General features: G+C 32.9%; 1 protein-coding gene across 8 annotated transcripts in view; it reads left to right on the top strand.

Annotated features, from left to right (window-relative positions):
* The window catches only part of LOC105833654, a 55,928-nt gene extending 42,036 nt beyond the window's left edge, over positions 1 to 13,892 (top strand). For 3 of the 8 annotated variants that reach the window (XM_028189341.2, XM_012675538.3, XM_012675542.3), the window contains exons 10-25: positions 297 to 374; positions 1,478 to 1,582; positions 2,518 to 2,634; positions 3,395 to 3,681; positions 4,793 to 4,930; positions 5,384 to 5,478; positions 5,551 to 5,773; positions 6,207 to 6,298; positions 6,843 to 7,110; positions 7,516 to 7,623; positions 7,875 to 8,114; positions 8,223 to 8,290; positions 8,402 to 8,728; positions 9,107 to 9,280; positions 9,775 to 10,058; positions 10,809 to 13,892. In XM_028189341.2, the coding sequence (XP_028045142.2) occupies positions 297 to 374; positions 1,478 to 1,582; positions 2,518 to 2,634; positions 3,395 to 3,681; positions 4,793 to 4,930; positions 5,384 to 5,478; positions 5,551 to 5,773; positions 6,207 to 6,298; positions 6,843 to 7,110; positions 7,516 to 7,623; positions 7,875 to 8,114; positions 8,223 to 8,290; positions 8,402 to 8,728; positions 9,107 to 9,280; positions 9,775 to 10,037 (2,583 nt within the window). In that variant the 3' untranslated portion in view covers positions 10,038 to 10,058; positions 10,809 to 13,892. The remainder of the gene's footprint in view (positions 1 to 296; positions 375 to 1,477; positions 1,583 to 2,517; positions 2,635 to 3,394; positions 3,682 to 4,792; positions 4,931 to 5,383; positions 5,479 to 5,550; positions 5,774 to 6,206; positions 6,299 to 6,842; positions 7,111 to 7,515; positions 7,624 to 7,874; positions 8,115 to 8,222; positions 8,291 to 8,401; positions 8,729 to 9,106; positions 9,281 to 9,774; positions 10,059 to 10,808) is intronic. The other 5 variants (XM_036285317.1, XM_012675544.3, XM_036285320.1 and 2 more) reach the window with 4 other exon arrangements.
* Positions 13,893 to 13,920: the final 28 nt, after the last annotated feature.

Here is a 13,920-nt window from a genome sequence, read left to right as displayed (position 1 = left end):
AATTGACCCCGTTAAGTCCACCGAGGACGTGCGTGCAAACACTTTCTAATATAATGTAGATCTTCTTAAGCTTAAATAATGGCAAAAATGAAAATTATTATTAGATCTTGTTTTCGTTTGCGAATGATTCCGTACAATTTAGTACACAAACAAATTCTCTCTTTTTTTTAATCCTATTGTTTACAAAAGATCTAACACTTTTTTTTATTTTTACATTTTTAGCTGCTTTAAGAAGAACGTGATAGCTTGTCATATTTAGAAAGTTTTATGAATGCAATGTTTTTCTTGTGTTTCAGAAATACTTACAGCCCCTGAAGAGCCCCGAAAATGCTGGTCTGGTGGACGCTGGAACAGTCGACGAGATATTTTATCAGGTATTTTACCGTAGATATATAATAAGGGGAACTAGTTTTGTATTGTTGTCTTAAAAGTATGTACGTCGCACTTATTCCGTGAGCATAAATCCGTGCCTCGTCGGCGAACAATAATTCAACATCCGGGAAGTTCCGCGGAACCGAGAAACTCCTCTCTCTCTTCGCGGGGTTATATTTTAAATGCCGTGTCGAGTTGTATATAAGCGGAGGAGGGTTTTACGATCTTCCGACCGACTGAAGATTTAAGACCAAGATCTAACCGTGAAGTTGATCGATCCTTCTCGGACGGCAAACACCATCGGTTGCAGATGAACGCTCCGTTCAATTCCTTAAAATTCGTTCAGCAGTGATTAATTAGCAAATCGTTATATGCAAATTACTGATGAATTGCTTCGAAAAGTAACGGAGACATTAATAATTTATTAATAATGATTAATATTCAATCGAAGTAGTATTTAACTCATTGAATATTTAATTTACAGTAATGTGGACATTTATATAATATACTGTTAAATATTAAAAATGTTCAATATTTAAGAATCAAATTTGAATCAATTTTTTGAGTTAAATATTATTTTTATTATTTTTAATTTCTTACGGACTTAAATTAACTCTATTGTTTTAATTAAATTAACGATATATTGAGTAGAAATAATAGTAATGTACAGGAATGATTAAAAATAACTTAATTTGGATATAAAAGGAAATTATGAAGGTAATAATGTTCTAGAATATATAACATCTTGTAATTAGAATATAAGATTAAAAAGTGTATTTATTATATTACATTATAATATTTTTACCGAAAATAAAGATGTTCCCAGAATTATAAAATTTAACAGCAGCACAAAATTGAGATTACATTATTGTTCTTGTTAAATTTGTTTTCTTATTTATTACTAATATATGTATTATGTACATATGTATTATACATATAATAGCTCGGACGTAACAGTTAACTCTTCAACTATTAGACTCGGTGCGTCGCGTTTCAATCGGTTCCTCAGACTTCCAGCATAATCGTTCGTGTAAAGTATTATTTGATTATGCGTCGATCAATCAAAGATAAAGTTGTCGAAGGAAAATACTCGTGCATTTTACAGATCCCTGCGCTTCTCAGTCATCATGAGGTATTCTTGGAGGAGTTGCGTAGGCGACTGGACACCTGGGAACTCAAGCAAACGATCGGCGACGTCTTCCTCGATGTGGTGAGTTCACATTGTTACTAGGTGCGCAAATATCTTCGGCCGGACACGTAATAAATTACACGTGCAGCAGTATCCGTTTTTCCCCTTTGCCGTTAAGATTCTCAGGACGTGCCAGCCGAATCGATAGACACCGTACGATGTTAATTTGCGGTGCGTTGTTCTATTCGGCTATGTTAATAAATCGACCAACGTCGCGGCCATACTACCCCTTACGTAAACACGGAACATTTTTATCTTTGGAAACACATTTATTTGCGTCCCGCATTTTTTTCCGTACATCATGTAACGAATATATTTACGTTGTTTCACGATACCGTGATATTTCAGAATTTTCTCTAAAAAAAGTAAGATACAACGACAAGAAGATGAAATTCGTTCCCGCTTCGGCTTTGTCGAATTAATTCTGGCGTATTGGAATTCGGTGCACGATTAATATTGTAGACAGAATAAATTTTGACAGCGTCAACTAAGCATGACTCGAAATTTATTCTATTACTATTCAGTAGAGAGGATAAATCTAACAAATTCTTTAACAAATTCCCTGCATTTGAACGTATCGAGAACGGATTTAAGCTTTATATTGATTATTTAAAAATAAACTAGAAATATGCCTTACTTACACTTTCATCAAGTAAATTTTTTTTAGGTACGAGCGTTGCAAAATAATTTGATTCCAGTATTTTTTAAGATAAAGTAAAGAAATATATTTAATTTCAAAACTAAATATTGAAAATATTAATTCATTTAAATTACATTTATTTTACATACCTTTTTATTTAAATTCTTATATATTTTCCATTTTTACTTACGAGGGATTATATAATGAGAACATTTTTTGAAAATTATGTCTATTGAAATTGTTCGTTGTGCACAACTTTTGCTACATTTTCATCGATACATGTAAAGACATGAAGAGCCTGTGTTACTTTGTATAGTTCACGAAGCCGGTGGTGCTGGAGACATATACCCTGTTTCTGGACAATTGGAAGTCTGCGAGGAAGGCGATAAAAACAACGTGCCAAGCGAAGCCGGCCTTCGCACGATTTCTCGAGGTACACTGCACATTCTAACCGCTGTGACTCTTTATATATAATACACATCTCTCTCTCTCTCGATCTCTCTTTCTCTCTCTCTTTCTTTTTCACCTTTCTCTCTCTCTCTCTCTCTCTCTCTCTCTCTCTCTCTCTCTCTCTCTCTCTCTCTCCCCCCTCTCCCTCTCTCTTTCTCTCTCTCTCTCTCTCCCTGCAACGCGAAGGTTATTATTAAATACGAAACTTTTTCATTCCACATCGCTTCTTAAAGCGTCGCGATCAAACCTGACCTTTCGTAATTTTATAGATATAATTAACTTGTTACTTGATTGCCGGCGTCACCGTCACCTATTTATCGCTTAGATTCGCAGCCTGAACGCATCTTCGACACACTTGGCAACTTGCATCTCGGGAAATAAGAAGTATCAGCTACATTAAACACTAAAGCGTACTTAAACATATCATTATCGTACATATTACTATTGCTGATTTTGTATATCTATAGTCACTTTCTTAAATAGATTATAAAATTTATATTATGTATAAATATACATACTTTTATAAGCGTTCTAAAACGATTATGTGTGACTTTATTAAAATTTTTTAAATAGAATTACACAATATTTTAATAGGCACATTTTATTATATCTATATGATAATTAATTATTATCGATTAGCTATTCAAATTCCATGCAGAAATTCACGAATTCGTAGTAAATTTACCACTCGAGGTAAATCATAAAAAGCTTCTAGAGGGTAAATAACATTTTACTACGGTTAGACAATGGAACGCGAGCACAAGGGCAAACTGGGGTTGGACCAGCTGCTGATTAAACCCGTGCAGAAGATTCCGCGGTACGAACTATTGATCCAGAGGTTACTAAAACACACGGATCCAACGCATCCCGATCACGAGCTGCTGCAGGCCGCGCAGAAGGAAGTGCACGAACTAGTCGTGAAGATCAACTGCACGGAAAGGGAGTCGCTCGAATGGGAACAGCAGCAGACCACGCTCAGGGAGGTCCAGGCTCTCGTCGAGGGTCTCGCTGGCATCGTAACGAACGACAGGTAATAACTACCAGCCGTTTGCAATTTTTTACGTAGCGTGCGGATGGTAGTTCGGTTGGGCTTTGTTTTCCTAACGACAGCCGGTCTCGGATTTACGATCGATACCTTGCGTCCACGTTTTACGATCATTTTCCAATGTAATATCTTTAGATTTATGAATAATGCACGTATAGTGCAATTCATCACGACGAAAGAATAATTCCCAAATCTGAGAACATTGACGCTTAATTTCGCTGAAATGTACGAAGAAAAAATAAAAGAGTGGATAATTAAATAAAAACTACAAATTATAAAATTAATTGCTTAATTTACGAACTCCAGAGTGTATCCAGACTACCCAAGTCGCATTTTGTCATTCATACTTTCTTTATTTTTGAATGTTTTAACATTAGTACAAAAGTAGTAAAAATCATCATAAATATTAGTGTATTCTATAAATATTATGTACATAGAAATTAGAATAACCAATGGAAAATAAATTTGTATGTATAATTATTTTCTTACTTTTACAAAATAACAAGTTAATTAAACAACAGAAGTATTGTAATAATTTTTGTATTATAATTAAAAAAAAAAATCTGTCACTTTGACGGGGTTGATTGTTCTAGTATTAAATATAAACGATAACTTTTTTATAAGGTCAAGCCATAATAATAGTAGCAATTACATGTAGTTGTTTATGCTGTCGCGATTTATTCACGATAACGATATTGTAATATTTAAATAAATATGAAAGCTATCACATGTGAGATATCGTGACATAAATATTTCAGAATAGTCGTTTGAATTGACTATTGGAAACGTAAATAATTAAGAAAATGTGTACTGCTTCTATATAGAATGTTTCGTAGTGAATACGTAGTGAATAACGTTTTCCAATGAATTATCGACTATTACTGTGATAGAAATGTCGTCCCACTTCACGTGCCTTTCAATCTGTGCCAATCGTCTCGCACGCGTTACATAGTTTTTCCACTGGACTTATTTAGCTATCGGAATCGGAGTATTGATTACCGATAATGATGCGTGCTGTAGCGGAAACTGGCCACGATGCGACAAAAAGATTCATCGAATTCATCGTGTGACACGTTGTCCGCTTTCTCTCCCGCAGAGCTTTCGTCCGACACGATCTGGTCACCATAGCGTCGAATCAGGGCACACGGAAGGAACGGGCTTTATTTTTGTTCTCCGATCTCCTCGTCATCACCAGCATCAAGCGCAGAAGCGGCACGATAAGAAAACCATCAACGTAAGTAAGACTATCTTTAATTTACTTTAATAAAATATGAAGAATATAAAAAACAATTATTAATTTTACTTAACAATGTGATAAAATATTTTTCTTTTTAAATTGAGTTTATTTTATTTAATGTTTTAGTAAAAAGAATTTATAATAATACACATAAAATGTAGAAACATTTTACATTACTAAACATTTTTTTTAAAACTTTCTTAAAATAATTTTTATATGTTATAATACATGTATTTTATAATACAAAGTATATAATTAAGCAAATAAACGGAATAAATTTAAAAGTAACAATGTTTTTTTTTGTCTAAATAATAAAGTGATTGCTTTATATATTACATTACAATTTTAAATATTTGCATATATTGTATAATTTTTTAAATTTTTATACGCGTAAGAGTACTTGCAAAAACTTGCAAAAATATGAATACAAGGAAAGGTAAAAATTCACAGAAGCACATGTCCGAATAGTCTGGTCGGTCTTCTTGACGCAAACAAGTACAAAATGCTGATGCGAATCTCACTGGACGATCTCGAAGTGATGAAAGGTATCGTTGAGACACCGATTTAGTACATTACTCATCGTTTCGAATTTGAAACTATCCCAATTTTGTTTTCAGCCAAAGATGAGAATTTAAGGCGAATGGCGCGCGAAGTGGACTATCTCCGAGAAGACTGCACGAAGTTGACTCAGCTGCAGGAGTTGGCCACGACTTTGCATGGCGCCAAGCAACAGTTGGAAGATCTTATCAAGGATCTGCTGAGTCAGGCCCAACGACAATTGGCGGAAAGAAACGCGGCGCATTCACAACTGGCTTGCCTAGAACTTACACTCAATACTCAGTAAGCATGTGAAAGTTTAGCAAGATAAATAAATAGCAAAAAAGAGCTTGAGAGATTCAATAATCATAAAATATATTAACGTAATGTATTAACGTTTGCGATTATGTACTCGAGTTCTTACTGCATATGCCAAGACGAAGCAAAAGTACAATCTTTACAACAGGTAGTAAATACATATTGGATAATTCTTATGTACAGTTAAAGAAAGCAGAAAATTGTTAGCGATAAAGAATAGTTATAGTTTGATAAGGTATTAATAAGAGCTTTATTGAATTTTGCAAGATTAATATGGTGAAATCCTTTGATCCCGTTTTCAGCGAAATTTACGATCACGTTTCCGCTACACGTGCTTAATATTAAATCCCTAATCATGATGATTTGATCGCGGCTGCAACGTGACTTACATTACATCTGTAATGTACTTTAATTGTAGAGCCGGAATCGAGAATATATCCATCATGTTCGCGAAGCCTGACAAGCGTGCGAGCTGGGAGGAGAGCTTTAATGAAGCCAAACAGAAGCTCGGTAAGTAATATTACTCTTTCTCGTTGAACGCGTTGAATTTAAGAAGTACATTTAAGAAGCTATCTTTAATAAAATAATTTTTGGCTATCACAATGCATATATTTAAAAAATAACATTCTTTTTCTTTTATTATATTATTTGATACAGCAGTATGACTGTATAGAATATTTATAAATAGATAAATAATTCAATTTACAATTACTTTCTTTAAATTGTTATATAAATAAAAAAAGTATATTTTTTAAATAAAATAACAATTACAAATAAAATCTTAGTATCTTAAACAAATGAAGAAAAACATAAAAATTAAATTGCAATGCAGAATTAAAGATGACATTTTGTTTGATATAAATCTTGATTTTATCAACATACATATCAAACTAAATTCAACATTTTTTTTTATTTACAAAGGAAGGTTGAAGCATAAATATACACACATATAAAACACATATATGTACATATAAATGTTATCTGTTCTTTTTTAAATTATTAATAAAAATAAACTAATAAGGAAACTTCAAACATTTTTTCATTTCGTGTTCAGCACTGTCGGCCGACAGGAGACCATGTCCTGAATTTGTTGGACCCCTGCCGATTAGGAAAACGCGAGCAGGTCTCCAATTCACCTGTGCGGCGCCGACATTGGCGAACGGACAAGGATCAAAGGATGTCTGGGTTTGTAACAGCGATGGTTATGTCGGACAAGTGTGCGTGCTAAGCTTGAGCCCGGAACCGCCGCAGGTAACGTCATGCAATGGAGTCTGTAACGCCAGGATACTCTGCGTAGCTGGAATACCTGCGTGCACGCCTGGGTAAGATTGACGTATACAGGCATATAAAACAATTTGACATTAATCGCAACTCTGAAGTAGAAAAAAAGTCATTTATATTATAATTATATTATAATTTACTTAAATTACTTTTCTGATCTATTTATTGAATTTTGTAATAAATTCTGCTGAATAATTGAATGTTAATAGAATATTGAATTTTATAATAAATTCTGCTGAATAATTTTATTGCGTTTATTGATTTTTATTTTTAATATTTTAAATTAAATATTTTAATATAATATTTTGATGTAATATTTCAATTTTATTAAATACTATGCCAATAAAATTTTATTGCTCTAATTTCTATCAGAGGCGATATAATCGAACAACTAACTGAGTGGAAAAAGGTACGAATACACAACTTTAATGTTGTTTTTTTTTTAGTTCAAACTCGTGCACGTCGAACAATAGTCCGTTTGTTAACAGCAAGAGCGGTATTAGTATATCGGTGCAAGATGTGGATGCCAGCGGCGGTAACATACAGTTAGACAGGTAATATTTCTCCCATGGCAATCGCGACTGACGCGTAAATAATGATATTTAATACTTGACAATATTAAGTGGTTTATAATTAATTATTAAACTAATGCGAAAGAAGTCGTGAAATTCTTCCAACACTAGAATAATTGTGGAATTTGAATAGAAGACTGTGAATATGTACATAATTATATAAGAACGTTTCGTTTATCTTAACGTTGCTTTTGCTCAATATTTATCTTTGCTCGCGCACATTTTCTCTGCAGTAGCTCGAGCTCCGACGATTCGGACTCGGACGACATTCCATGCGCGGATACGAGCAGCGTAACGTTGAGCGGTGACGTATCGAGTATTGACAATACTACCACGGAGGAAGATGCGAATCAGCCCACAATGTGGCTGGGAACCGAGGACGGCTGCATCCACGTGTATAACTGCAACGATAATATTCGAATTAAGAAGAATAAAGTGAAGATACAGCACGGCAGCAGCGTGCATTGCATTATGTAAATCGTCTTGGTCTATTTTATTACTGCAAAAAATAGGAATATTATTTTTTACCCGTAATCTGTACATTCGAAATTCATCTTTCACGACACTAATTGTGATTTCAGATATTTGGATAACAAGGTGTTCGTCTCTCTCGCCAACGGAGACATCACCGTTTACGTTCGGGACCATAGTACGTGCCGACTCTTGATAATCTTTTTAAAAATTACTAATAAAACAATTAGCGCGCGATAAAATTTGTATTCCGTTTTGTTTTATCTTTTTATTTTTACTTTTTTTATAGCCGGTGGATGGAATACTCCGGATCCAACGACGGTGTCCGTCGGGACGGTAGCGTCACCGGTGACAAAGATGCTGTCCGTCTCTGGGAAACTGTGGTGCGGGTGTCACAATAGCGTTAAAGTCCTAAATACCCACACTCTAGATATCGAGCATACATTTACTGTGAGCAGTGACACAAGCCGTGCCGTTTCCTGCATGGCGAACTCCGGAGGTTTAGCCGTTTGGATTTCCTTACACAACAGCGCTGTGTTAAGGCTTTTCCATTCCGGTACATACGAGTGCCTAAGCGATATCAACATCGCGCCAGCTGTTACCAAAATGCTTGCCAGTAAGTTTCAAATCTTGAATAAATAGAAACCCGGTTGAATTAGTAGAGAAAAATTTAAAGAAGCAACTTACAATGCAATTGCAACTAATAAAATTTTATACGGATTTTTAGATTTATTTAGGATTTTATAAACTTCCTACTAATTTTAAATTTCAATGTTTTTAATAATAAAACTAGAACTTAATTTTTATATAAATGATAAGTATGAAGTTAATTTAAAATATTAAAACAGATTATGCGTAACATATTTACTTTTCAAACTTATTAAAATAAATCACGTTGGTTGAAACGACCTTGATTAACCGATTAATTCCAAAGCGAATCTCCATCGAGGAACAAGATTCGGCACTTATTTTAACGGAAGCTTTAAACTTGTTGCAGGTTGCGATGACATAATTCGGCAGCACAAGGCTGCATGTCTCAGGGTCACCGCACTATTGGCTTGCAACGAGTTGCTTTGGATCGGCACGAGTGCCGGTGTGCTGCTCACCGTGCCAATTCCCCATATAAAGCCATCTACTCAGAGGATGTCGCAGCCGCCGATCGTGACTGGTGCGTATTGACGTCATATTCTATCGTCGTTATTATTGCCCACGATATAATTAGAAAGCTGGCGGACACCCCAAATCTCGTGCACAATTTTCCACGTGGAAGGATATAGAAACGATCGATCAATGTCATGGTTTTTCTATCACGGTAAAATATATATATACATATATACAAACATATATCCACGCCATGACATAGATGTATAAATTATTCTCAGAATTTGTTGTACATAGATATATATAATTTTGTCAATAGCATATTAGTATTTATGTTTGGATTTTGACATATAGGAAATAAATCGGTGTCACAAAAGATTGGCAATTAGACAAGAGAAATTATCCTTGATAAATTTTACTAAAACTATGATTAGACATTTTATAAAATCCATTAAATGATAAAACTTATATCCTATCTTTTTACATTTATTAAAGCTAAGGTATACATATAATCTTTATCAAACTTATATTTAAAAAATAATATTTTGATCTTCTGCACAGGAATTCCTCACGGACATACAGGACACGTGCGTTTTCTCACCTGCGTAGAAACGCCGAATCCTTCGAAGCCAGATCCTCGACCGAAGGTGAACCGTTATTCATTAAAGTCGAACAAAACGCAGCAGAATAATATTAATCGCAGCAAACTCCTGGTGATATCCGGCGGAGACGGTTACGAAGACTTCCGCGGACCTCAAGCCTCTGCCGAGTTGCAGGCTGGTCGCGAGGACTCCACGAACCATCTATTGCTATGGAAAGTGTGATATGATATGGCACGACCCCAGGTAAAAGATAAAAAGTTTCAGATAAAAGGTACAAAAAAAATTTTGTCATAAAATGTAATTTAATTTATTAACAATCAAGGACCGAAAGTGCTTCATTTAACCCAAAATAATGCGACGTATGTCATCTTTGAAGGCTTTTTAATTTAATGTGACATATATTGAAATAAAAAACAATTTTAATCGCAAAAGCAAATTTAAATATGCTCAATTATATTGAAACTTTTTATTTATTAAATTTGATTAAAATTACGTTGTTACATACCATTATATTTGTTATATTTAAATAATTATAAGTCTGTGATTAGAATTTAGTGATGAAAAAGTATTAAAAAATATAAAAATAATATTATGAAATTTTATTTATTATAATGCAATAAATTTTGTAATTATTAATAATTTTAGACATTATTGCATACATAATTATACGCTGGTATGAATATGAATAGATTTGTCAGTGGATCAAACTTACCTAGAAAGATCTTAGTGTGTTTAATCTTTGATAGTTCAATGCATAGACATAGTAAGTATAGACCGAGCATTTATTGTATAAGCGTGATGCATACGAAAAGAAAGACAAAAAATATATAAGATGAGTTTTTTTCTCCCACTTCTCCGGCATTAAAAAGAGGAAGAAACTCATCTTATATCTTTTTGTCTTTCTTTTCGTATGCATCAACGCTTATACAGTGGATGCTCGGTCTATACTTATTATGTCTATGGTTCTATGGATCATCATTGCATACATTGCAGGCAAGGGTCGAGGTAAACGAAAGCCGGCATGACACGCCGTGGGAATCGTTGTTGTATGCGCAGCACGCAGGCCGTCGCCGTCGTTTGATCGTGGCCGATCAGGACGCATCGGCGGGCCAGGTTTTCAGGGAACGCGGGAGGGTTCTCTGGCTGGTATTAGCCGAATGGATCAAGAGTAAGATGCGAGAACTGCACTCTCAACACGAAAGGAAGTATCGGTTGCAGTTCACGCGGGAGTCTGATCAACCGAGGATAGTCACCGACCTGTCTTTATCGTCATTGTGCAATTTATGAGCGGATCTGCTATTAGCCTGACCATGAGCAATCACGTCGATCTGACGTAAGATCGTTTATCAACGACGAGTGCTCGATGGCCATCACATTTTTTTTCTTACTTTCTCGAATACGTATCCGAAATTATTTGGAGATTAATATGTAACGAAACAATTGTTACATGATTTAGATCTGAACGTTTAGAATATTTTTTTCATTATATTGTAAATTGTTAAATCATTAGCAATTTTTGTTTGCATATATTAAAAAGATAATTATTAAAATATATATATATTTATCTATATTTGTGATATTTATATTTATTTTAAAAGGTGATTTCTTTGTGGATTGAGCACGTGCCTTTGGTAAATTATTAATACCGAACAAATTACGGGATCGAATCTTATGTTGGAAATGATAAGAGCTAATCATTGATACAATTCTTTATGTACGTCCGCTGTACACACGAGGACATAATCCTTAAAGCGGTTCACACATTAAGGAGATATATACACCTAGACAAGTCAAAATATATGATCTAACTTTGCAATTTTCGAAATAATGCAATTGAAAGAAATAACAATTAGTTAAAGTTATATAAATTTTTACTATAAATTTTGTTTACTTTTTGACCGTAAAAGTTGAACATTGTAAAAAATATATGTCAAATATTAATTTTTAATATCTAAAAACATATGTAAAATATGTAAAATTGCAAGTCGGTCAAGCTATTTTCAAAAAATAATGATTACTTTTTTTCAAAAACATGTAGGATAATTTGAATAGCGACACCATTTTATATTATCTCTCTTTATTTGTCCACAAAAATTGCAAAGTTTGACTCGTTTTACTTATATTGATTCATCTAGATGTTTACAAGCTCTCTTAAACTAACATATTCCAAAATAACATGAAGGTCCAAAGAATAATAAGAGTTTGTAAGAATATCTACGAGGTAAGAATATCTACAGAAATGGAACCTCTTTTAAGTATTTTCAAGATGCTTCTTAGATCCTTATATCGTTCGGATTTAATCCATAAGCGTATTTTCTTTTGACTTTGCACTTTCTAATATCTTATACATTTAAAATGGGAAGAAATGTAATCAACTTTTTAAGGAAAAAAATATTATAAGTTATAAAAATTGTTAAAAAATATAGAAAGTATAATTAAACACAAAACAGATCTTCCAAATCAAACCGGATCAGGTAAAAACTATCGATACTGAAAAATCGACAGAATACGGTACCTGGACGTTGAATCGAGCTTATATATGTGTATCAAGGGCCTACATCAATTAACAAATATAGAGATCTATATTTCTTACAAGTACTAAAGTGCCAAAAAGAAAAAGAAAAAAAAAAGAAAACGAATTCCGTTTCCCATTTGTCGATTGATTGCAAAAATGCTAACGTACTTCATTATTTCCAGTACGTGATATAATGTAACTCGATGTGTTCGTGTTAATTGTTAAGAGTTTATCGAGTTCGTGTACTTCAAATACGTTTAAAATAAACGGATTTATTTATTTAAAAGGAATAAATAAAAAATCTGAAGCTTTTTTGCGTATTAGAAGTGATTGTTTGTATTCTACCTATACGCGCGCACGCGTATAAAAGTGTATATGTGCGTATATGTGGAGAGAAACTTCATTATCTCCTAATTAAAACTACATGTGAGTAAAAACAAATTTACAATTACAAGCCAATAGAAGTGCCAATAATTATTGTATCATGAAGTTGTCATTATTGTATCTTTTTTACTTTATACGCTGTTCACAGAAAAATTATTACTTTAATATTGAAAATCTGTTGTAAATTTTTAAACTCAGCTGTGATGGATACTTAAAGGATTGTATATTTAAAAATTTTAAATTGTAAAAATTGAGCTTCTCAATATTGAACTCAACAAAATTATATTAAATGAAAAATCTTTGATTCTTAATAGAAAGTCTTTGATTGAACAATTTTTCTCAATATAAGTACTGCCTCTATTAATTTTTCTAAATTTTTTAAGAATTATATAATTTTATTTGACGAGAAAAATATAATATTAGTAACTTAAAGTAAATTTTAAAAGTTTCGTGTATTTTGCAATTCTATGATGATTTGGTCATTTATATTCTTTGCATCTACAAGACTTTGCAATCAATGTCGTATTGAATAATACAATAATTTAAAAGCACGATTAATTGAAAATAGATTCGACAATATGCCCCTTAGGCTCATTATCGAATCCATTTTTTTTACCAAGAATCCACACGCGACAATTTAGAATTATTAATTATTATATATAAGCGTTCAAAGAATGCATTGCTATTTTCATAGGTAGAAGTGTGCAACATTGATTGCCACAAGTCTATACATACAAGTCTGTACAATCGCAAGTGATTTAAAAAATTAACCGTATAATAAATATACAACATACCTGACAATAATTAATTGATAATGAACCGAAGTAACTGTATACGAGACCAATCGATAAATTGTGTGTATGTGTAATTAGTATTTTGTCATTTTTTGTTAACATACAAATGCGATTAATGCAACGGCCAAACAATTATTTCGATTTCGTATGAACGCAATGACTTACATGACGTAGATTTAATCGATATTTAATTTGATATAAAATGAGTTAATTTAAGTAAAAAAAATACAACAAATCTATAAATTGAATAAAATAGCTATTGTAAATATTTTGATTAAACAAAAGTAAATTTTTTTGTAACACTACACACACTTTATGTCTTTTTAGTTCTATTTTATTAAATTATTTGAAATAAATGGATCTTTTTAGATCAAGAAATGTGGTATTTGCCGTTTTATACAATTTCACGGTC

Source organism: Monomorium pharaonis, chromosome 4, assembly GCF_013373865.1.
Source record: "Monomorium pharaonis isolate MP-MQ-018 chromosome 4, ASM1337386v2, whole genome shotgun sequence".
In the NCBI taxonomy this organism is placed as follows: domain Eukaryota; kingdom Metazoa; phylum Arthropoda; class Insecta; order Hymenoptera; family Formicidae; genus Monomorium; species Monomorium pharaonis.
This window is presented reverse-complemented; position numbering and strand designations above follow the sequence as displayed.